This window comes from Lepidochelys olivacea (genome assembly GCF_965140295.1).
Source record: "Lepidochelys olivacea isolate rLepOli2 genome assembly, chromosome: 10".
NCBI classification, from domain to species: Eukaryota; Metazoa; Chordata; order Testudines; family Cheloniidae; genus Lepidochelys; species Lepidochelys olivacea.
Window position 1 is genome coordinate 2,080,728 of NC_140420.1, and position 25,457 is coordinate 2,106,184.

At 51.6% G+C, this 25,457-nt stretch overlaps 1 protein-coding gene across 2 annotated transcripts; it reads right to left on the bottom strand.

Annotated features, from left to right (window-relative positions):
- Window positions 1-175: 175 nt before the first annotated feature.
- On the bottom strand, window positions 176-23,877 carry GGA2 (golgi associated, gamma adaptin ear containing, ARF binding protein 2). Of its 2 annotated transcripts, none has more exons than XM_084641072.1 (17): window positions 23,794-23,877; window positions 20,362-20,446; window positions 18,981-19,056; window positions 17,846-17,944; window positions 15,762-15,885; window positions 12,903-13,006; window positions 12,224-12,304; window positions 11,494-11,631; window positions 10,530-10,611; window positions 8,911-9,024; window positions 7,195-7,359; window positions 6,907-6,962; window positions 5,747-5,904; window positions 4,264-4,433; window positions 3,240-3,409; window positions 2,207-2,317; window positions 176-1,494 (listed from the first exon to the last, which is right to left on the bottom strand). In XM_084641072.1, exons 1-17 carry the CDS (start codon window positions 23,831-23,833, stop codon window positions 1,384-1,386), a joined length of 1,884 nt encoding a protein of 627 aa, XP_084497198.1. In that variant the 5' UTR covers window positions 23,834-23,877; the 3' UTR covers window positions 176-1,383. The 2 variants fall into 2 exon arrangements, with proteins under 2 accessions (XP_084497198.1, XP_084497197.1); XM_084641071.1 differs by having other exon boundaries at window positions 8,911-9,027.
- Window positions 23,878-25,457: the final 1,580 nt, after the last annotated feature.

Here is a 25,457-nt window from a genome sequence, read left to right on the forward strand (position 1 = left end):
ATCCTTGCAGCAGGAGCCTTGCCTTCACTTCTGGCTGTGAAGTGCCATTGAACAGGTTTGAATAAAATGCGGAGGCTAAAGCCCAAGTGCCCCTCATCCCCCTCCCTCAGCCATTCTCCTGAGCAGCAGAGGGACCTTGCATGCACACCCAGGAACCACCAGCAAGCAGCCCCAGTCAAAGCAAACGCTGTTTATTCGGGTTGTGCCTGGGAACCCAGTGCTCTGTACAGGAAAAAAAAGCTCAGAAAGCGAGCGCCCTACGTGGCCAGACTCCACCGAGCTGGGGATGAATAACGCTCTGGCATTTCAGGCACCAGTAGCAACAATGACAACCAGGAGTCAAAAATACTTTGATTTAAAAATGCACAAGTCCAGCATCATATAAAACCTGACGCTCAGGACGCTGGGTTTGCTGGCTGGCTGGGCACATTCCACTAATAACAGCGCAGGGGGTCCTTTCTCCTCTGCTTCCCAGCACAGGGGGAACAAGGGGAGAGCTGGCCTAAGCAGAGGTTTGTCTAGACATGGATGTACAAAGTGATTTCTCCAGACACGCTCTCCCCGTGGAGCAGCTCAGGTGCCTTAGGACTTGATCCACATTTCCACTTGTGCAGCAGTGAAATTCTTTATACATTTCCCCCCTTAAGTTTTGAGTGACCAGGAAGGAAACGTAAGCTTTGCATAGACACAAACCCACATGCTGCAGTGGGCCCTGCCCATGAGAGCTCCCCACAGGATGCTCCCCAGCATGGAGGCTGCCTCAGGAATCACGGTGAGGCTGAGAAGACACTAAGGGTCCCAGGGAAGGAGCGAGGACACAGCGCCTTGCAGTGCAGAGGCTGTGGTAACACCCAAGAGGTTTGGCTTATGGATCCACCCCCTTTCAAGCCACAGTCGTTCCGTTCTATACCCAGTGGTTCACACCACGCCCATCACTGCGAGGTCAGAGCATTGATCCCCAGATACTGCGGACACCAGCATCAAGAGCTGCTCCGCCCTGGGAGCAAACCGGGCCTGAATTAGGGAATTGTTTTCAAAGAGGTCAGAGGGTGAAATGGCTCAACAAGCAGGAGAAAGCAGAAATGCTGGTAGGAAAGGAGCATCCAGCCACTGGAGGGATGAACGGTGAAGTAAGGCAAAGAGCAGGAGCAGCTGGTTTGCACTCCCTCCTACCAGGTGCCCACAAGGAAAACCCGAGCAGGAGTGGAAGACTGGGCCCCGGGGAGAGCAGCCAGCCTGGAGCCCACCCTGGCTTTCTGGGTGCTGGGCGCCTCCCCCAGCCACACACACAGGGCAGAGGCTCTCGCTGCCCTTCACAGGCGACTCCCCACAGAGCGGTGCTAAGGCGATGCGGCAATGTCCACGTTCCATCAAAGCAGCAGTTCAGCTCTGGCCCCACAGCTCGGCCTCCGGGAAGCCAGTCACCTCCCCCACTTCGCTGAAGGGCCGCTTGCCCTGCGTGAACATGAGCTTGTACCGTAATCGGATGGGGTCCTGGACAGGGGCGAGAGGAACGTTACACAGGCAGGTTACGTGGCCTGCTCCCCTCCACCCCACCTCTGCTAATGCCGAGGGGCTGATGGGTCCTGCAAGGGGAGGGCAACACCCTGAAGCAATGGACACAGCAGTTGTAACGCTATGGGGGTTGGGAAGCGGGGGAGCTGTCCCACAGGCCACCCAAGGGAGTTCCCAGACAGCTGTGCCTGGCCACATTCCCTCTCTGAGGAACCCACAGTCTACCCCATAACCATTAACCGCAGAGTCACCCTCCAGGGCCTGGCCAGCTTGAAGAACACATCTAGGGTGCCTCATGTTCCAGCAGGAATAGCCATCAGTGTTCCCATGGCATGTCAGCACCAGAGAGCCCTCCAGGTCCCACCACTGCATACAGGCTGCGGCGGGGTAAGGCAGTGAAGGGGTTAAAGCTGCAGCCCGCAAGGGCCACGCACACCTCAAGATCACCAAGCCCATCAGCTGGAGTCTCTCTCCTCTGGCTTACCCGCCCCCCCCGCCCGACCGAAAGCTCCACTCTTACTGCAGCTTCAGCTATCGCGGATTTCCCACAGGATTCAGAGCTCTGCCCTGCCAGGAGAGCTCCCCAATGCTGCTGCCTTGCTGGCAGAACCCAGATGGCCCTGCCTCTCCTAGCATCAGCTCCCCATACACACGTCAAAGGCGAGCGCTTAGCAGGGTCACTGCCACGTACTTTGTGTGGGTTGGCGAGCAGCAGAACCTGGGATATCACAGCTGGAGGGAGCAAAGGGCTGAAGGCAGGAAGCTCAGAACCAGTCGCCGGCTGCAACTTTACTCTCATAACCTGCCATGAGAGAGAGATCACAAGACACATGTTCTAATCACCACTGGAGATGGGCTGGGAGCACTCAGAGCCCCAGAGCCAGTCCTGGGTATATATATGCCAGCCACGCCTTGTCATCCACAAGACTAGTGCACCACGAGCGAAGAGTAAGTGCTGAGAGGAGCATGCAATGGATCCTTACAATGCAAACCACCTTCTGTGTCCGGAGGAAGGAAAGCTGCTACTATCGCCATAAAACCCAGGGGGCAGGGGAGTCCTGGTTCTGTGCCTGGGTGCCTGATGCTGGCACACAGGCTCAGGACAGAGGCTTGCTCATGGTCTCTGGAGGGCGTGGTCAGTGCAAGGGGCTGGCTGTACGTGTGAGCAAAAAGCTACAGGAGTTCAAGGACAGGGACATCCCGGTGATACTGGGAGGGCACCATGATGCAGAGAGCTCCAGGGGACAAAGGTAGTTGGGGTTTGGTACATGCATAAACCGGGTGTAACTGAGCACAGACCCAGTGTGTCAAACCCCTGGATTCTCGGTTACACTGCTCTGTTCACACAGGTGTATAACATGCCTGGGCTTTCCCCAAAGCCTAGTCCAGTGAGGGGGGCATGCAGAGGCTCTAAGCAAATGCATGCCCCTTCAGTAGGATTTTAATGAAAGGCTTTTAATTGAGCACAGGTACAAAGACAGGACATGTGGCTTCCTCGTGAAGTTATTATCCTCCAGTTAAGTAATGCACCCAGGCTAGCCCTCAGGCCAGGTCTCCTGCAAAGCAGGGGGCAGGGCTGTATATTAAGCAGCCAGTGAATACATTACTAGAAACGAGCAGCTTGGTTACTTTGTTATTTCAAGTATTCGAGGAAACCCCTAAGCCAGAAACAGCAGTGCTTTCATTCAGGATAATTTTCCCAGGTCCCACTCCCACGTTCTCACCTTTGGGACCGCAGCCTGGAACACAATGTCCTTAATTGGCTGAGTGGATGTGCTCAGCATGGAGAGCACCATCACCAGTACATCTGGTCGCCCAGGGGCTAGGTCTCTGGAGAAATGGATCATGACCTTGAAACCATCTTGATCATACACTGTAACTGGAGGGATATGGCCTGTCAGAGACAAAACAGAGTCAGGAGAGGATGCAAAGGCCACCTGGGAACAGGAACCGCCCCTTCCTTCTGAGAGAGAACAGGAGAGAGACAGAATGAGGAACAAAGAAAGGGAAACGCTCTCACAAACTGTCGTCTTCCTCAGTAACATCAGAGGTCAGTGCAAAGCCCAAAGGTGTCTGTGTGCACCTGTCCTGCTCCTTTGTGACAGAGCACAGGGAACCTGAGCCTGCCTAAAGTTAGGGCTGGGAGAGCAGCAGCTCCAATTTTACCATCCAGCTGGGACAGCTCTGTCCAGGCCCTCCGAAGTTTGCTGAAGTCCCTCACGTAAAAGAGGGAAGGCAGACAAGGAGGTAATGAAGTCTTTGAGTCTATCTTTATAGCTCAAGGAGCAGTAACAGGCTGGGACTTTAACACAACATTGACATGCTTCAGCCGTACCTTGCTTTGCTGGGCCCAGTAACACAGGGAAAAGGCAGAGGGAAAGGAGCACAGTTCTGTTTAGGGAAGAGAGATAACCTGCCGATGACCAGTTAAGGCAGACTCTGGCATAGCTGTGCCCAGGCCCGGCAGAGCTGCTCAGAGCTATGCGGGGGATGATACTACCTGTAGGTTTCGAAGCCCACTGTACAGTTCACATATATGTATCATGAGAGTGGGAGGCAACCTGGCCATGGGTAGGGAGGGCTAAGTACATCTCCATGGCTGGGCTCCCGGAGTTCAAACATAGTAAGTACTAGGCAGAGTTACCCTAAAATCTGTCCAGCTTCCCCGCCCCATGAAAAATCCCAGCCTTCAATGCCATAAAGAAGCTGCACTGAGCAGAGCTGGGACACAGAGATCAGTGCACTTACTCGGTGTAATTGAAGTGAGTGGGACAAAAAGGTTTGCCAAAGCAGCATCGTGGGCAGTTGGCTGCGAAGGAGCAGCAGGTTTCAACTCATAGGCTGGGTCAGAGAACAAAGCGTCTGCAGCTAAGCTGCTCGGAAGGCCTGCCGGGGACAGCTGCACTGGTGGTAAGTTCCTGGAAGGAAAAACATTCAGATAACTGACATTAACTGAAGAGATCACATATGGGATCTCATCCCGTCCTCTCCAGCATCTGCCCTGCCCTCAGAATCATCCACCCCCTTTAGGGTACAAAGAACCTACTGTCCGAAGACTTAAGGGAGTTATCAAGTTTGGAGGCAGGCTCTATGTTACACTGAAGATGCTGCTGCTTCTGTGTTCTTTAGGCTGAACTTTTGTCTCTGTTGCAGTGAGTAGATTTTGTTACAAGGTGCTGGCAGTTGCTCTCCATGACAGCTGCAGCCAGGCTCTAATACAAACCCTGCTCTCAGTCTCCCTGTAATGCTGGAGCAAGATTAAAGTACGCTCCCGCTCAGCCACAAAGTAAGGAGTTGAGGCAGGAATCACTGTGTGAAATCCCTTGGCCAGGGGTCAGGCTAGATCATTACAATGGGCCCTTTGGGGCTTAAAATCGATGGAAGATTAATTTAGCCCAACAATTGTGACATTTTCTCCAAAGGCCTTGGAGAACATGTTGGCAAAATTTGAAGAAAACTGCTCCAAGTGTTATTTGAGTTACAGTGTTATAAAAAGACCCAATTTATAAATTGTGTGCGTGTGTGCATGTGTGTGGGGGACCGACCGAACCACCACTGGTCCATCTAGTCCAGTATTCTGTCTTCCAACAGCAGACAGTGCCCAATGCTTCAAAGGGAATGAACAGAACAGGGCAATTTTGAGTGATCCATCCCCAGTCATCCAGTCCCAGCTTCTGGCAGCTGGAGGTTTAGGGACGCCCAGAGCACAAAGTTACATCCCTGACCATCTTGGCTACTCGCCATGGGTTGACGGTGAGCTGTGTGAAGAAGCACTTCCTTTTGTTTGTTCTAAACTGGCTGCCCATTGATTTCATTGGGTAACCCCTGGTTCCTGTGTTGTGTGAAGGAGTAAATGACACTTCCCGATTCATGCTCTCCACACCCCTCATGATTTTACAGACTTTAATCATCTCCCCCGAGTTGTCTCTTTTCTAAGTTGAACCGTCCCCCGTCTCTTTTTAATTGCTTGCTACCAACTCTTGGGATTGTCCTTCAAGTTAAGAACTCCTTGAAAACGTAGTGCTGGCTGTATCTGAAGACCCTGGCTTGCCATTCAGCAAAGCTAGAAATGACTGTTGTAACCAACTATAAGAAGTTACAGTGAGCCATCGAGCAGCTTGCCCTTTACTGGCAGGTTGCAGTTTAACAGATGATAAGGGGTTTTCCGTACTTCAGTGCCAGAGCAGAGGACTCCCCTTTTCCAAACCAGTGTGCTGTACAGTCTGCTTACATTGGAAATGGCCTGGTCACAGGAGGTGGAGACAGCTGCCCTGCCAAATCCTGAAGCGCACTCCTCTCTGGTGAGCCACCCTGCCATCTATCCCCCAGCACCATGGTTTGATGGGTATCGGCATTTCCGGTTTGATTATATCCATTGTGCCCAGCACTCTGCCAAATAAAGAGGTTCTGATTCACCAAGCAGCTACAGAACACCCGCAGAAGCCACACACATCCTGCTGAAACAACCTGTTTTTAAACACAGGCTGAAATGGGACGATTATAGACAACCTAGTGGCAAGTCCCACCCCAACAACACTGCCACTCTCAGACTAGGGCTGGGACAAAAATGAGTGCTCCTGCCTCCCCAGCCTGCATCCTGGTGGCTCTGCATCCGCAGATACCTACAAACCCCAGGAGTGTCCCCTGACCTCCTGTGTTACAAGGCACAGGGACCACATTGCACAGCCTTCTGCTACAGAAACAGAGGCCTTTACTACCTAAGCTGAAGGAGAATCTCCCATAGCTGCCTACAGTATTAGGGCTCAGAGCATCTTCTAATCTCTCCAACCCTTGCAGGAAGATCAGAGCACTTGCAGATCTGATTCTTTCCAATAGGGGTCAGTGGTGCACGCACCAATCAACTCTCCCAGTGGATGGACTTCCACAAATATTGATCAACACATTATTGCCAACCTCTCATTGAATCATAGAATCATAGAATATCAGGGTTGGAAGGGACCCCAGAAGGTCATCTAGTCCAACCCCCTGCTCGAAGCAGGACCAATTCCCAGTTAAATCATCCCAGCCAGGGCTTTGTCAAGCCTGACCTTAAAAACCTCTAAGGAAGGAGATTCTACCACCTCCCTAGGTAACGCATTCCAGTGTTTCACCACCCTCTTAGTGAAAAAGTTTTTCCTAATATCCAATCTAAACCTCCCCCACTGCAACTTGAGACCATTACTCCTCGTTCTGTCATCTGCTACCATTGAGAACAGTCTAGAGCCACTGGGGGAATGGGGGGCAGCCATTAGTATTTGTAATTCTAAGCCCCCCAAAAATGTGCATGTGGGGGAGCAATGGAACCTGCAGCTAATGCACGTTGGGGCAGGCTAGGTCAGCAGAAAACTGTAAATGGTATATGGAGGACTACGCTACCAGGGGACCACTCACCTGTACTGAGCTGAAATCAGGTGACGGCCTCTGTCCAACAGGGGAATCATTGAGACCTGCGGTAGGGAACCAAAGTACAGACCAATCAGAGCAGGTTGGGCACTCCCATTTGCCAAGTACCTATGAGGTCTAATAGCAGAGCTGGACTGTGATTGGACTCCCTGAAAACTCCCAGCATTTGCCCTGGCTCAGAGGGCTCTGGTTAAAAAGAAAGCTACCGAACCTGCAATATACACAGTCATCCCTAAGGATCAAGGACAGCCCCATCCCTGCGCCCCAAGGACAGACCTAATGACATTAGTTCCTCGTCGAGCAGGCAGGCGGAGGTGCTGCTGTGCTGAGCGGCAGCTGTCGCGTTCACGCTCTGCTCCGAGAGAGACTCGAACGTGGAACCCAGCTTGGAGAAGTCGATCAGTGTGTAACTCTTCGTACTGCCCAGCGGGGACCGAGGTGCTTTGGGAGTGAGAGAAAGCGTTAAAGAGCTGCCATCTCGTGTGCTACGCCCCGGCCGCTCTGACCCAGCCGCTAGCTCAGTGGTGTTCGGACTTTTTGGTTTAGTGACCCCTTTCACACAGCAAGCCTCTGAGTGCGATTCCCCCCTTATAAATCAAAAACAAGGGGGTTAATTTAAGTTAATGGGGGCTTGGGGCTGTCAGTCCCATGGAGCTGACCACTCACGACCCCCATGTAACCACCTTGTGACCCCCTGAGGGATCACAACCCCCCGTTTGAGAACCCCTGTGAGCTGATCCACAGTGAGAGGGGAGGGCTTTCCTGAACATTTTTTTAAACACATTTATTGAAAATCCTACGGCTGGAAAAACCCTAGAAAATCTTAACTGGACCAGCATTTTCCTAGGAGCACAAGGCCTCTTTCAGCTCTTAGGCTCCATCAATACTGGGCTTTGAATCGTATCTGAAAGCAGGATTTGAACATGGTTAAAACATGGCTCAGGTTAGCATGCTTTCACAAGGGACTGGGCTGACCAGGGTCGATGGAGCAAACCTATTTCAAACTCTTCACAAGAGCCAGGCATGAGCCAGTGACACTCCTGAGTGCCGTTAACCAGCTGTCTTAACACTGCTCCAGCTACGTGCAGCCCGCCTCATGGTCGAGAACGGACATAAGTGACCTGTGCAGCACCATAACAAGTCAGAGAGAATGGGGGGCCACATGGTGCCACTTCTCTACAGTGTCAGGGGTCGTTTCCCAGGTCGGGCATAGCTGTTTAAGGGCAGCGTCCTGCAAAAGATTTTGTAAGAATTGGGATTGGGCCCTTTTCTGCTTCTTTCTGGCGTAGAAAGAAACCTAAAAGGGTTTCCTGATTGTTTTATACCTTAGAAATATCGGGAATATCAAGTCGAGTTCCCCCTGGTTTTGCTGGAGGACGCAGAGCAGGTTACTTGTGTACTCTCACCTTAATAGAAGGATAGCTCTTTAACAAACACTTCCTTTCTCCTGGGTTAGTCTTTGACGTTAAAGAGATATTAGCAAACCAAACTCTGTTCGAGTCTAACTAGCGACCCTTTCCCCTCTCAAGGGCACAGTCTTCACTCTCTGGGCAATGGTGATGTCACCATCTGACTATGTCTCCAGCCACCACGGAGTCTGCCAGCCTGGAATTTCTACTGTAACACACATAACGCTTCAGGCCACTTGGATACAGCAGAAAGAAGCAGGAGGCGGCACAAACCCATTTTTGTTTTCCTTTGCAGGTCTCCTTGTAAATACACAAAGAGCTCGAGTAGCCACCTTCCCACATAACTGCTTAGCCTGAGGCAAGGGGGAGGCCTAATACAGCCACACTCCAGTACCCTCCCTGGCCCCCAGCGAACTCACTGAAAGGCCTGGCAGTGGGAATCCCGTGTGCTGTTCTGGGCATTTCAGGGCCTTCCCCACGTTTGGTCTCCAGGCCCCACCCCGCCTTCCTTCCAAGCCCCATTCAGACACCGTAAACCAGCAAGGAAGCAGGTTCCTTTGCGGCTGTGGGGGACCCTTTCTACCTGAGGCATCCGTGGAGATGGTCACCGAACTCCTCCTGCCCTGGTCACAGCCCACTCCAACCTGCCTGTACAAGTCTAGCGCCTGGGTGAGTTTGTCATTGGCCTGGAGAATCTCTGCTGGAGAAAGAGGAAGACAAACAAATTAATTATACTCCAACAGGAGGGCAATGGAGGGCCACACTCCGTGCTGGTCACGACAGAGCCAGTCTGTGTCTGGGAACCCGCCACACGCCGGTCCAAGCCCAGCTGGCCACTCGGCTTTTGTTGCAGGGGTTGAGGATAGGTCCATTGAATACCAGCTTCCTTCTCAGACTGACCCATGTGTATCTAGCTGAGATGCTGTGATGTCACACACACAGCTGAGATGCTGTGATGTCACACACATGCCTCGTGAGCCCTGCCTAGAGGCTGCAGCCTGGAGCTGGGACTCTCAGCTTTGCCACTGTTTAAAACAAACAAAAGGGACAACGCACAGTCAATCTGTGAAACTCCTTGCCAGAGGAAGTTGTGAAGGCCAAGACTATAACAGGGTTCAAAAAAGAATGAGCTAAGTTCATGAAGGATAGGTCCATCAATGGCTATTAGCCAGGATGGGCAGGGGTGGTGTCCCTGGCCTCTGTTTGCCAGAAGCTGGGAATGGGTGACAGGGGATACATCACTTGCTGATTACTGTTCTGTTCATTCCCTCTGGGGCACCTGGCATTGGCCACTGTCAGAACACAGGATACTGGTCTGGATGGACCTTTGGTCTGACCCAGTGTGGACGTTCTTATGTTTAGGCCTGTCACTTGTAAAACAGGGATACCAATAGCAGCCTATCTCCCAGGAAGAGCATGAAGTGACATTCAGTCTGTTACCTCAGAGGGAAGTGCTAGAGAGATGCAAAGTAGTGTTATCTCAGGCCTAGGGACTGGGACAGCAAAGTGGACAATAAGAAAATGGCTTTGACTTATGTATCTGAATGGGGATTTAGTGGGCTCTAGACACTGTATTTTGTTGCATGTTCCCTTAAACTGCCACTTTCTTTGTTACTATCTGGTTTGCTTAGATCTGAGCCTGACTGAAGTGCTGGGTGCGTGGGACACAGGGATACAGCGCCTGTCTGAGACATGGGGGCAGGGAGTCAGATATCCTTAGGTGGGAAGGTAGAGTCCTGATGGACGGAGCAAAGGGCCTACTCTCCTCCCGACTCCAGCAGTGCCATCCCCACGACCCAAAACGAAGATGAGAGACATTAAATGGAACCCCTCAGGATAGAGATGGCTCTTGGTTAGATCCTGTCCTCAAAAGCCCAGGGAGTTTGGGGCTCTTGATCTAGTTGCTGGGGGGATTAGTTTACACTTCACCCAAATCGCAGCCTTTGATATGTTTGCTCCCAGGCTCAGGGGGCTGAACAGCAGGGGCTGGTGCGGCAGGTGAGGAAGGAGGTACATTTCCAAAGCTGGTGGGCTCTGAAGCGTAACAGCAGGGATGCTGCTGGTTAGGAACGGGTGGGCCACTCCAGTAACATCAGGAGAGTCCCACAGTCCCTGCTTGCACTAAAACCCAGGAGTTCAGACAGTAGGACGGGGAGTGAGAGAGGTGAGGAAAGAGCAGCAACAGCATATTTTGTTAGATACCCAAAGCCTCGTCATCTTCAGTAGTCTCGCTGGCAAGGCGGAAGAGCAGCGGCCTGAGCTTCTCACAGCGTTCAAACAGGCTCTGGAGAAGAGAACAAGAGAGTCAGGCTATTTGCTTGTTAGATCACAGGTCCTCAGAACCCCGGCCCAGCCTCTGGGGCCATAAAACCCAGAGAGGAAAGGAAGTTAGCTATACAGGCAGCCCTGGTAAAATGCAGCCACGCTTTCTGCTCAGTTCCAGACGCTGGCTTTGTCAAAGCCAGAGAAGACAGTTCAGCGCGTTACTTCCCCTTTCAAATGTGCAATAAGTAAGGCCATGATTTAGTCACAAAAAGAAAATGAGTACTTGTGGCACCTTAGAGACTAACCAATTTATTTGAGCATAAGCTTTCGTGAGCTACAGCTCACTTCATCGGAATATGCATCCGATGAAGTAAGCTGTAGCTCACGAAAGCTTATGCTCAAATAAATTGGTTAGTCTCTAAGGTGCCACAAGTCCTCCTTTTCTTTTTGCGAATACAGGCTAACATGGCTGTTACTCTGAAACCTGGATTTAGTCACAGGTATTTTTAGTAAAAGTCATGGACAGGTCACGGGCAATAACCAAAAAGCCACGGCCTGTGACCTGTCTGAGACATTTACTAAAAATATCCCTCACTAAATCTTAGGTGCTGGGGTGGGGCAGGCGCTCCCATGGATGCTGCTGCTCTGGGGGGGAGGGAGGGGTGTTTTCCAGGGGTCGCTGCTGCTGCTGAAGGGGGGTGGCCTGGGGCCCCGCAGCTGCTGCCAGGTTGGGGGGGAGGGGAGATCCACCCCCTGAGCGGGGGGGATCCCCCCCACCAGTCACAACACTCACATATACAGATTAATAGGCAGCTCTGCCCCCAGTTTTCACATCCCGTCACTGCTAGACGCCATCAGTGATACCAAATCAATGAGTCTCAAGGCAGGAGGTGTCATTCACCTGCAGAATCTGTAGGTCAGATTTGGGTAACTCCTGCCTCTTGTAGCTGGTCAGCATTTCACCCAGAAGCTTAACGCTGTTGTGAACCTCATCAATTGCATTCAGTCTTTTGGACACCTTGGCAGATTTTTCTTGTTCCTTTGAGACAAAATAAAACAAAGGGCGAAGGGGATGAAATCCCTGATTTAGCCAATAACCTCATCACACATTATGCTGATAGCTTGGACTTCTGCAATATCGCACTGCCTGGCCAGTAATTTCTACTTGTATTCCATAAAACAGAAAACAATGCTAGAAAGGACACACAATGCACCTCAGTGCTAGAAGCTGGGGTGAAATTCACCCCATCGGAGTGCAGCACAAGGCTCGCGCCTTCCTGAAGTGCCAAGGACTGAGCCAGACTCCCCAGAACGCATGGGCCTTGCGCTGGTCCCCTGCACGGGGCGAATTTCACCCCAGCTGCACCAGCTTGTGCTGCAGAGTCTCCAAACTCTCATCTCCGTTACAGCTAAACAAGTTGCAAACCCGTGAGCTGCCAACGGCAAGTCCAGCCAAGCTCTGCCTCGCTCTGAGCAGTGGCAGACATTATGCATTCCGTGCTTCAGAGGATCACTGTTGAAACCAAACTGTGAAACTGCCTCCCCTGCCCCACTCCCCTCCCGCCTCTCCCGCCAACTGCCAGCAGCAGCTTCTTTGACACTCAGAGCTGTGAGCTTCTCATGATGCCTACCTCTTTAATCATGCTCTTGATCAGCCTGTTGGCTGCCTGCAGGTCCTCAGGGTGGTTGCTCTTTAGAAGTCTTGCTAAGAGCTGTTGAGTGGAGACCATTAGAAGACAGACAGCATGAGCAACAGCCCCAGGCACCATAATGCAGCCACTCACCCAATAAATGCAGATGTGTCCAGGGCCCTACTGCCATAGCTGGGCTATAGCTCTATGGACATGTGGACTCACGTCTCACAATCTGATCAGGGTCACACTGCTGCCACACAGGCTGCCAGCCTCACTGAGCTTGTAATGCTGCCTGCATGTGTCAGCAAGAGGACAGAAGGAAACTGTAGTCAACAGTGCGGAAGGAAAATAGGTGACAAATACAAGCCAGATGTTAGAAAAATGAATCCTGGTTCTGAAACAGACTCTCTCTGTGGCATAGGGCAAGTTACATAATCCTCGGTGCCTCTGTTTCCCCATCTCCAAACAGAGATAATGATACTCACCTGTCTGACTAGGAGGCGATAGGGTTACTTATTAGCTAGCCTTTGTGCAGCATGGAATGTGATAAGTATTAGCATTATTCTAAGGAGATCTTCTCCCTGGAACCATAAAGGCCCAAAATACGACCACACACACTCTCCTGACAATACAACCTAATCAGAGGAGGACACAGATTTGAAAACATGAGATTTACCTTGGATTTCTCTTCATCAACATCAAAAATAGAATTCTTAGGTCTCGGAGAAGGAGGTGGTAAAATTTTGTCTTCTAGGAGTTTGGGGTCTTGTTTTATGACTCCTGAAATGAGTAACAGAGAGAGAGAGATTCTACCAGCCCCCATGCAGCTTTGCACAATGCTCAGCCGGGTACCGAACCCTGCTGACCTCTACCACGTCTGCTGGCAATTGAGTACCCCCAACACAATTTTAAGGAATGAGGGGAAGAAGGAACCAGTGGGCTTAGCATGTACCCCAAAAGCAGGTACATGCTAAGATGAGAAATACACGACTCAACTGGCTGTCTGAGATCAAGCAAAAGGGTGGGGGAGGTTTTCAGGACAGGAAGATGAGGAATAAAAGCCTGGCAGTTTCCCTAGAGGGGAATCTGTGGCACCATCTCCCAGAAAGGACTCTGTTCTCCATTAGTTCATAGTTAGGCAGGTCAGAAATCCTTTCTGAGGCTGCTTAGCCCTGCAGGGTCATCTGCCAGTGCCCAGAGCCATAAAACACAGGCAGCTCACTAACATGAACACACAGCAGAGGCAGCCTCAGAGCTTCTGTGAAATTCTCCTTCGCTCCTTCCTAGACACACTGCCTCTGCATGCGTGACAGGCTGTCGTCTTCAGATGTCACCAGAGTGGTGGTCTGCTCTGTTCAATGTTGATAACAGTCGGCTGCGTGCATATGTTTCCTCTGTGTACTGCCCTGGCTCTGCAGATCGCTGACACAGCAGACCCCGAGAGAACGCCCAATGACCACAGGCTCCGATAAGGTACGAAGGCACCTGGCCAGGTTTATTGTCAAATGAAGCACAGTAATAGTTTCCTGCAGACTCTACAGGACATACTACGAATATGTGCCCCTGACAATGGACCAGGTCAGTAAGTGGCAGGATTCTCCACTGCCCACAGGCCACACAAAGACAACCCCTCAGAGGTACACTTCTATACACAGGTACAAACAAGTTACACATCACTCCTGACGTACAGAGGTACAACCCCTCTACGTATTAGGGTGCCGCCTCTCACCTTGTACATGTTGGTTTGAACAAAACAACTCTACCCATCATATTACCCTCCTGCCCTGTCTTTAGGATGGGTCAGCCTGTTCCTTGTTATCTATGTGGAACGTGCTAGTACCGGAATGTTCTGGTACCATCCTGGCATGTGTTTATATTACCAGTGCTTAGTACCTGTTAGGAAGGTGTATTTTTGCAACATCAGCCTTCTTCTTGCCAGCTCCTGTGAGCAGGGCCTGCCTCTGGCTCACAGCTTAACTTTGCTTTACGTTAGCAAAATCTTGACCATTCCTTTAGTTCAGGCCTTAGGCCTCACACCGGGCCTCTGATACAAGCGCTTACGTTTCAGGGCCTCCTCTTACCACTGCTGCGTGCAGGAGAGACTGCAGCCAGTCACACACAAGGCTGCTGACTGGTTTTGTGAAGATCTGTGCTGTCCAGCCAACTGTCTGATTTACTGCCCACCTGACCTCTGCGGGGCACCCAGTCTGGTACCTCCAGGCCCTGCCCAGGGGGCTGGCTTCCTAACAAATCTAAACCTTCCCCATCAAACACTAGCCCTGGCCTCCGAACAAGTCAGGATTCGACAAAGTGGTCCATGCCAGCTTGGTATAACCAGCCCGTCTGGGCAGCTGCCATATCCATCAGTGCTAGCCCTGCACTGGGACAGACAAACCCAAGCTCCTGGCTGCACACGTCCCCATCTGAAAGAGGCTTTGGTTGCCACTGGCAGGTCTGGGTTATTCTTATTCTCAGGGCTGGGTGCAGTTCCTCTGATCTCCCCACTGAAGCTCTGTGGACAGACACCTTGTCTGTCCTATGCTTCCCATCCATCCAATAAGGTAGCACTTTTTTTACCCCCACCTAGTCTTGCAGCACGTTCTATACTAACCTACTTCTCTCTACCCCTACCAAATAGCTAACAGTGGTGGGTTCTCCTATTCCAGCCATCCAATCCCTGGGCATTTCCACACCCTCCTCATCTCATTAATATACATGCTTTCCTCTGACAGCGTTGTAGTGTGCCGTTCACTGAAAGAGAGCAAGGGTATCTAGCACATGACAAAATCACACAAATGACTTCACAACAGGAAAGCATTTTAATGTTCCTGTCAAGCATACAAAAGATGTTTGTTGCCAGAGCACAGGGCCAACCAGTAGCCAAATATTTACAACTAAAGCAGAAGCTTCTTGTAGCAGGAGTCAGGGCCAGATTTACAGACCTGTGTAGGCACAATGGTCTTTAGGAAGCTATTTATTTAGGATGGTATTCAGACACGGAGGAAGGATGGGCATGGATATGATACTAGGCTAATATTTGGGAGATGAGAACTTCACTTTGATTTCCTGCTCTGCCACAGACTTCCTGTGTGCCCTTGGGCAAGTCATTGAGCCTCTCTGTGCCTCAGTTTCCCATCTGTACAATGGGCATAACAGCCCTGCACTGCCTCCCAGGGGTGTTGTGAAGATAAATACATTAAAAGGCTTTGATGTGCTTTAAGATCAACTGATGAAAAGTCACTATGTAAGAGCTACAGATTTATTAATTATTATTATTATAAGTTTGCAGGTAGGCATCTAATAGGATTTAACCTCCTGAGGTGCTTTTATTGATCCCACTTGTCGTTTATTGGCATCTTTAGGTGCCTACATCCCTCTGTAAATCTGACCTTTAAACCTTCATCTTGTACAAATAATCATTTTTGGAAAAGTCAAATCACATGGAATGAACTTTAAAACAACTACTCAGCTATTTGTGGTTTGAATCCACATGACTTTGATGTGACAAAAGGAAACTGAAATAACAGAACTAAACCTTGTTTCTTCAGCATCTGATAAGCGTCCCGGATTTTAACTTCCTGAGGAAACCAAACGGTCCAACTGAACATTATTTCTATGACTCTCGATTTGACCTTTTCTGCAGACCAGGTTCCAAGATACTGGGGAAAAAAAAAGTGATTACAACCAGCAAGTTACTGTCAGTTAGGAGTCAGGGATTCTGCCCAGAACGTTCATGCTGAAAGACTGGGGTGAAAATGGGTTCTCAATGCATTATTCAGAGTGCTGTCAACTGTACACCTTACAGAAGATACATATATAGCACTATAATTTATGTGGAATTGTAAGTGCTACATTATTAAATGTGTAGAATTTCATATAAATAATCTGTCACTACAAAAATAATGGCCCATTCAGTGCTGCTTTGGTCAGGTTTTACTAAATCCAGGATCAATATAAAGTATTCTTTCTAATTTGTTTTTAATTACACTGAAAATAGTTTCCTGCTTGGATTTAAACATCCCCCTTCTCCATTACAACCTAGCCAGAACCAGAGCGAAACAAACTGAAAACTGACCATATAGAAAAGTGAAACTACATAGTATGTTTTCAGTGCTCAAGTTTTATCTTTCTACACACTTGTAGGTCCCGATCACCATAGTATCTGAACATCTTGCTGAATAAAATGCAAAACCAACCAGGATGAATGGTGAAAGGTAAATGTGAGTTTTAAAATTCTTTTAGTTTTAATAATCTTGGACATTACTATGAACCCAGAGACAGACACCTGGTGTTTAAAATACGAGGCTTGATTCTTCATGACTTTACCCCAGCTGTGAACTGGGATAGCACCACTAAAGCCAGGCTTTCCTAAATCCAAACTCAACAAAAGCATTTGCTTTAACCTATTTGGTTTTTAACTACAATGAAAACAGCTTCATTAGATTTAAACATTCCCATGAAACCAATGGAGGTCATCCTCTGCCACAGAGTTGGGGTGATGCAGAGCAAACCAAGCCCATGATATTTAACCTGGCTGTGTCCCTGTAATTATTAAATAAATCATCAGGCTGAGAAAAAGGTCCCAGTTTTACTAGTTGATCCAAAGGACGGAGAGAAATGTGGCAATCATGCACAGTAAGTGATGTAAATTGCTCTCTATTTCCCACTATTGCACCAGGTGTCAGTGCACTGGAGAGGTTATTCTCTCTGCATATTGAGCTTGTTTAGCATTTCAAGCTAAAATTCCTATTCCTATCGGTTACTTTTCCAAGGAGACGAACCCCAGGAAGCTGAGTGGGAGCAGGGTGTAGCGCACACCCCAAAAAGAGAGATGAGCAGCAGAGATAGCATACTGCAGAACTCAAATTAGGTCCCCCCAATCTCTCACTTGAAGCAAGTCAGGGCAGAGTCTCCAGCGCCACATTCTTCCCCAGGTGCCTCCTGAGAGTTCACAGTTCCCTATCTGGGCTTTTGGGATGTTCCCAGGGAGAGGTACCTGTGGGGCTCTCATGGGCTTGTGCTGTGTGTAGGCACTGACGACAAAAGCCTAAGAAGAACAGTTCCAAAGGCTGGAATTTGAAGCGAGAGCAGGAAGGTGGGGGAAGGGCCTATGATACAAGGCCAAAATGTGGCCCATGAGCCACTCCTCCCTCTTACTGTGCGGGGCAAAGGGTCCAACCCAGCGAAGCGCAAGCTGGTGAATGACAAGAGCAGATTGGCTCTTCGAGGGTCACTGCCACATTGTGGTGGAGTTCAGAGCAGTAAAAAGGAGGAAAGGTCCCCCAGAAAGAGGCAACTAGGAATAAAACCTTCTGTATTTACCAACACAGGACCTGGGCCCTAGCACACCAAACACCTTCCTCACACTGGCCTTCTGGTGAAGTCTGCCAAGTTGTTCAATGCTTTCACCCCTACTCTGTACCCATCTCCCTTCCCCCTTTGAATTCTAAAGAGACGTTTCAATTATTATCCTTGTTGCTGGGAAATTCATAGCCTGTCCCCGCCATTCATTGTCCCAGGGAACCACAGCAAAACAGTCACACTCAGTTCCTATGTGGAATTGGTATGAAGTTTGCATTTTCTCATCTGCCTGCTAGATCGGGGTGGCTGGGCACTTACCTTCGGGGACAGCACTTTAATCAGTTCATTCAGAAATCTGAATTTTGCCACTTCATTGTGAAACCTTTCTCCACAGTTATTCACACATGTCTCCAGCACCTGGGACGAGGTGGGAAAGCATGAGACATAAAACAAACTTTCCAGGCAATTTTAAAACCTCTTCCATCAAGACAAAGATCTAAGAACCTGTTAGCGGCATGGACACAGATAACGGATAGTACCCTAGGTGAAACTGCTAATTAGGCAACACGTGTCATTTTTACCCACATCCATCATTCATTTTCACCCGTTTAAAACAAATGAGCAAGAGTGAACTGGCAGAGCTTCATAGGTATAAATACAGACATTGACAATGGCTAAGACATTCCCTGTCATAATCACCACACACAACATTCAGGCTGTAAGCTTCAGGGACTGAGTGGCAAAGGGAGCTGATGTGTGATGGCTTCTAACTTCCAGGAGCAAGGCTCCAAATCTGTGCTTGGCCACCGGTAGGAAAGGAGGGCAGAGCCTCAGTCTAGTCCCTGTCAAACATTTGTTCACATGAGGAAAAGCAAAAGACATTCTGGCAGAACCAGAAATCTCCGCTCAAGAGGGGCCTAGGACTGGAATAGCAAGGGGTGCTGTAAGTCAGGAACGAGGGGTGGGAGGAGCTGGGACAGATCAGATAGTAATTTGGGAAATTATATTAGATATGAAAAAAGAAAAGGAGTACTTGTGGCACCTTAGAGACTAACCAATTTATTTGAGCATAAGTTTTCATGAGCTGTAGCTCACGAAAGCTTATGCTCAAATAAATTGGTTAGTCTCTAAGGTGCCACAAGTACTCCTTTTCTTTTTGCAAATACAGACTAACAAGGCTGTTACTCTGAAACCTGTCATTAGATATGAAGGGGATTATCGAGGCATAGGGAATCACTGGGATGGGTGACGGGAACCTTACGGCTGTGAATGCACAAGGAATCCCGGTGACCAAGATGAGTGACAGGAACAGCGTTACAAATTTGAACGCAGTGAAGGGTTAAAAGCGAGAAACACTAATTTTTTTAAAAAGCGGTAGACACAAAAATCTACCACAAGAGATACATTTCCAGCTTATCCCAGCCCATGTCTGTGTGCTGATGAAAGCACTCACTGTTAAGGCATGAAGAGCTTCCATCTCCTGAGGCGACTGTATCTTATGCGCTAGCAGTCTGGGTGCAATGGACGGGCTAGGGAGAAGAAGCAGCAAGTCAGACCAGGCAGGAAGTCTCAGGAAAAGCAAACACGGCGACTTTTCATGCAAAGAAAAGGGCAGTTACCATGTTCACAGACACACAAATCGGGGGTTGGACTAGGTGACCTCCTGAGGTCCCTTCCAACCCTGATATCCTAGGATTCTATGACTGCATCACAGCAACCCTCCCCTTGGCACAATGCTGGGATTATACACCCAAGAAGTAAGGAAGAGATTAATGCAGGCCAGGAAGCCAGAAGTGTCCCGCAAGTGCTGATTACTGCTGCTCTAGCAGCTGTCCCCTGCAATGGAAAAGGGGGGGAGGGAGAGAGGGAGCGGTGTATTCATTGCAGAAGCATCACACCAACTGGGTCACTCAGCATTTAGCAGAAGTGCTCCACTTTGCTGTTCATCACGGCTGGCCCTTTGGCTCAAAGTCTCCCACAGCAGGAATGTTCATTAGACAACAAGTGCAAGTTCTACAGACAGAAATTGTGAGCATCTGCTCGACAGAAATGCTAGCTCAGGGACCTTTATCAGCCCTTTTACTCAGGGCCGTCCCTGGCTATTCTGGGGCCCTACACAGCCTCCGCCGGCGGGTCGGGGGGAGAGCGGGAGGGCTGTGGGCCCAGCCCCACTGCAGAGCTCAGGGGAGTAGGGGCGGGGCAGAGCAGGGGCCCTGGTGAAGAGCCAGAGCAGGGGCTGGAGCAGCACGCAGCTGCGCAGGGCACCAGGAAATTTGGTGCCCCCAATTTCCTGGTGCCCTACGCAGCTGCATCCTTTTTATAGGAAAGGGCGGCCCTGCTTTCACTTTACCAGTGCATACGCTTTGCTGCGTATTGGAGACAATCCCATGAGCTGCAGGGGTGGGGAAAGCCCGGGTAGAGACCTCACCTCCCAGAGAACAGCAGCTAAAGCCACACCAATAGCTACGGACGCTCAGGTCTTCTCTGAAACACAGCCCAGAAGAATTCAGCATCCCACTCATGGCACAGGGATGGGATCTGACCACCTCTGAGACCGTGAGGGGGAGAAGGTGCAGGCTCGTGCTAAACGAAAAGTCCTTTCCTCTAGATCTGCCATGTTACCACAATGTCGCAATAATCTGGCAACTCTTTATCTACCCACTTCTTGCACAGGCATCTCCAGGAGTCACTGAAATTAGCCACTCCCTGCCATTCCTCCTAAGGTTTTACAAAACTGCAATTTACAGATTATCCTTTCACCTCTGAGATCAGAAAAGCTCAGAGCCAGATGCACAGTGCAGAGAGAATACAAAGAGCCTTTCTGTCCAGCTTACCCTTCCGGGTCTGCATTCACCTGGTCACAGAACCGCTGGATACATTCCCAGTTTTCTTCAGAGATGCTTGGGTCCGTGGCTTTATCTTACAGGGAACAGAACAAAAGATCATCTCAGTGTGAGATGAATACAAGTGACTGACTGATGAGACAGTTCAAAATACATTCTTCCCCACTGCAATTCCTCCAGGCTCCATACTCACTCCCACTGGACCAGCTGCTCCAGGACTGTTATCAAACAGGCAGAACTGCTGGTTAATACAGGGCTGGACTCACAGCATCACTGGGACTAACACATACAAGTCTCAGACAATCATTAACTATGAGGCAGATGTTAAAGTCGTGATATTACCCTTTGCAGAAAGAGGTGGGGGCTATTAAACTCCCAGAGGTGTTGGACAGGCTTCTGCCCCCTACCTAGGGCCCATCTATGGACAGTTACATTACATTCAGCTATGTGCCCTCAGGGCAGTCTAGGCACCTTCCAAGCTCATCCAGACTGTTCTCCTTTCTCTCACTGCCTGATTTCCTTCTGGCGTGAGTGGGTGCCACCCAGAGATGTCAACCAGGTCGCACCTACTTAAACCAGTGATTAATTTGGCCCCCATCGTTTAGGGGAATGTGACAGCAGCTGGATTCCAGCAGTACCACATTTCTGGGAGATGAAGTTTGCTTTAATTAAAGTTCCAAAATCATAGAAGATCAGGTCCTCTAGTCCCACCCCCTGCTCAAAGCAGGGCCAATCCCCAATTTTTTCCCCAGATCCCTAAATGGCCCCCTCAAGGATTGACTTCACAACCCTGGGTTTAGCAGGCCAATGCTCAAACCACTGAGCTATCTCTCCCCTTCAGTGCAACAGATGTAAACCAAAGACAGAGGATAGATCCCTACGCTGAGGAACATTCCCTGGCTAATCATGATGCCATCCTTTGCATTTGGCCCAGAAAAGCCGGACTGTACACTCAACTCAATGGCCCTTCTCTGTCTGTAATGCAGCAACTTTTGAAAACCACATCTGATGTATTAAAACATTTCAGAGAATACTCAAAGTATCAATGGTCAGAACCCTATAAATTCTGGTGAAAATCTGAAAGCCAGAAAAGCCTGATTTCCACTAATCAAACTGTTTTGATTTCGCCTGGATCCGGGCGTGAAGCAGTGACCTCAGGGTTAGGTTTAGGGCTAGGGCACCAGACTCCTCGGCCTGCAGCAAAACACAGGTATTCTATGAGCCTGATTCTAGTGGACAGCAGGCTGCTGAAAGCCTCTTGCATCCCTCCACCAGGCATATGGTGACCAGTCAGCAAGTGTGAAAAATCGGGACGGGGGTAGGGCTAATAGGAACCTATATAAGAAAAAGACCCAAAAATTGGGACTGTCCCTATAAAATCAGGACATCTGGTCACCCTAACCAGGCAGCCCCCTCCGGCGAGCCCTTTCCCCGCACTCCGGTCTGACCGCCCCCTGGGGCCAAAACAGGCATACAGCTCAGCCTACATAAACAACCAGGTGTGAGGCCTTTTCATTTGTTACGTCTCCTCACAATTGTTTCCAGTGCAGACTGTTCACAGCTACACTTTGCAGGGCTCATGGGTGACTCAGATTTACAATAACTGTGGGGTTGCCTCAGGTTTCCGGGGGATGTATGTGAAAACGAAACGGCTTAAGATGATCAAGCAAACACATGTTGCCCCTTCATTACAGCCCCAGTCCCAGGGAGCCAGGTATTTGCAGAATGGCCATTGTCGCTAAATGCCTTAGCACAAGGCTGCATTTTACAACCTGACACTTAGTGAGACAGGCAATATATGCCGAATGCCACAGCCTTTGGATAACACCACTGTGACTACACTTTGATCAGGAATTGCTTGAACAAAACTTATACCCATAGGTCTCGCTCTAGCAGTAGTTTAAAATGCTGGCCTTGCACCTCCAAGGTCTGTGATAGGTGTTACAGGAAAACTTAGACAGCTTTGAAAACTAGCCCCACAAACAACTAAATGGAATTTTAAAATCAAATATTCAGGTAGCTGCTGTTTGACGGTCCGCTGTGTCGTGGGCTGTGCAGCAGCTTCCACCTCATTCTAAGCTATTCAAAAAGCCCAAAATTGATACATCATTAGCTCACTATTTCTCCCCCTTCTCTCCCCTGTCCTAGTATTTAATTCCTGGCCCTAGGGTGGAAAGTCTAAGAACTCCTTTCCCATTACTGAGCTGTTCCCCTGTCACCAAGATGAGGTGCTACTTCCTCATTCTGCTCTGGGCAGCCTGCTCAGATGGTCTTTGCCTGAGCAGTTACTTGTTTGGAAATGGTGACCCTTCCAGGGAGCACTGCACTCAGCGCCTAGCTGAGAGCTAGGCTACACGGCCTGCTGCTCGGGGCAGCTGCACTGGTGTGAGATGACAGAGGTGGAAGCTATGTCAGCGGAGCGTGTCTCCCAGCAACATAGTGCCAATGTGGGCGGCACCTAGGTCTCTGTAACTTGTGTCGCTCAGGGGGTGTCTTTTTCCCACCCCTGCGCGACGTAAGTTACATCGACGTAAGCGGTAATGTAGACAAGTCCGAGACTGTGCCCGCTCTCCCAGACAGACACAAAAGAGAGAATGCTGCTTTTTGTCTCCTGCTAGGGGGTTGAGCAAAGGCGGTGCGAACTAGGCTAACTTTATCCCACCATAACTCCAGTGAAGCCAGAGGGGTTTGCCCAGGAGGGACCCTCAGGGCCTGCTCCTCAGGAGGCGGCTCTGCCCAGCCCCTTCTCGGTGAGACATACTTGGAGCTCTACCCCCTGCAGGGCAGCGACTGTGAACCCCTTTGCCAAGCCCGTTTTACCCAGGCCTCCCTGTCTCCTGCTCCGGGCCTGCAGCAAGGGACTTAGGGGGCACTGGAAAACCAGGCAAGCAACCAATTCCGTAGGGAACCTGCAACCCTGGGACATCCATTGTCCGTCTGTCCGACCTGCCCACTCCCCAGGGCACCCAGTCCGTCTGTCTGACCCACCCCGCCCACTCCCCGGGGGCACCCAGTCTGTCTGTCCGACCCCCCCCAGCGGGGCACCCAGGCCGTCTGTCCGACCCGCCCCGACCCCGGGGCCCCCAGGCCGTCTGTCCGACCCCCCCCTCCCCACGGGGCCCCCAGGCCGTCTGTCCGACCCGCCCCCCCCCTCCCCGCGGGGCCCCCAGGCCGTCTGTCCGACCCCCCCCCTCCCCGCGGGGCCCCCAGGCCGTCTGTCCGACCCGCCCCTGCCCGCGGGGCCCCCAGGCCGTCTGTCCGACCCGCCCCCCCCTCCCCGCGGGGCCCCCAGGCCGTCTGTCCGACCCGCCCCCCCCTCCCCGCGGGGCCCCCAGGCCGTCTGTCCGACCCGCCCCCCCCTCCCCGCGGGGCCCCCAGGCCGTCTGTCCGACCCCTCCCCGCGGGGCCCGGCCCGCTACTCACGGAGCCAGAGCTCCAGCGCCCCCAGCGCCGCCCCAGCCATGGAGACTCGCCCGGCCCCGGCCCCCGACGCAGCCGCCGCGCAGGGAGGCGGCGCCCGACGGGCCCGGCCCCCTGCCCCGCCCAGAGCCGCGGGGTCCGCGCCCCACCTGCAGCCGCCGCTGGGGCGGGGCACGCTGCGGGGGCAAGGACGCGGCCGGCCGGAGGTGCCAGGCCCTGCTGCGGGGCGGAGACTGGCACCTGCCCGCGGCAATGCGGGCGCCCCGCACGTCCAGCCCCGCACAGCCCCTGCTAGCGACCCGCCAGCGGCCGCCGCGTACACACTGGAGGAGCCTCCGTCGCCCGCGGGCTCCGGCCGACAGGGGCAGTCCGTGAAGTACAGCCCCCCGCTCCTCGGGCCCGCTGCTGGCCGGCCTGGGCTGGGACCCGCGGGCTCCGGCCGACAGGGGCAGTCCGTGAAGTACAGCCCCCCACGGCAGGGCTTGACCTCAGTCCTCGGGCCCGCTGCTGGCCGGCCTGGGCTGGGACCCGCGGGCTCCGGCCAACAGGGGCAGTCCGTGAAGTACAGCCCCCCGCTCCTCGGGCCCGCTGCTGGCCGGCCTGGGCTGGGACCCGCGGGCTCCGGCCGACAGGGGCAGTCCGTGAAGTACAGCCCCCCACGGCAGGGCTTGACCTCAGTCCTCGGGCCCGCTGCTGGCCGGCCTGGGCTGGGACCCGCGGGCTCCGGCCAACAGGGGCAGTCCGTGAAGTACAGCCCCCCACGGCAGGGCTTGACCTCGGTCCTCGGGCCCGCTCCTGGCCGGCCTGGGCTGGGACCCGCGGGCTCCGGCCGACAGGGGCAGTCCGTGAAGTACAGCCCCCCACGGCAGGGCTTGACCTCGGTCCTCGGGCCCGCTCCTGGCCGGCCTGGGCTGGGACCCGCGGGCTCCGGCCGACAGGGGCAGTCCGTGAAGTACAGCCCCCCACAGCAGGGCTTGACCTCGGTCCTCGGGCCCGCTCCTGGCCGGCCTGGGCTGGGACCCGCGGGCTCCGCAAGGAAGGCTCCAGCCGCACCTCAGCTCGGGTCTGCGCTTCAGTCACCCCCGCATCACAGCAGGGAGGGCACAAGGAAATTTGCAACACCCCCCACCCCGCTCTAATGATTCGCAAACCACAACATCTGTCAGTGACAGCACACACAGCAGGCCTCCCCCAGCCGAGAGCCCCACACTTTGAACATGGAACATTCCCAACCCGCTCGACTCCATGAGCCCCCTTTCCTGACGGGCTAAAAGTGCACTTCTCCCAAGGCTTAACCCTGAACATACAGCTCAGATCTCAGCATATTTTTGGAACATGTTTGAGTGGCCGTCCCTGCTCTAAGGAGCAAGTATTAAATCTGTGAGATACACTCAACTTAGTTCCAGGCTTTTCAGAGTAACTACATTCAATTTAAAAAGAAAAGGAGGACTTGTGGCACCTTAGACACTGACAAATTTATGAGAGCGTAAGCATTCGTGAGCGACAGCTCACGAAGTTGCATCTGAGGAAGTGAGCTGTAGCTCATGAAAGCTTATGCTCTCATAAATTTGTTAGTCTCTAAGGTGCCACAAGTCCTCCTTTTCTTTTTACGGATACAGACTAACACGGCTGCTCCTCTGAAACCTATATTCAATTTGTCGCACTTA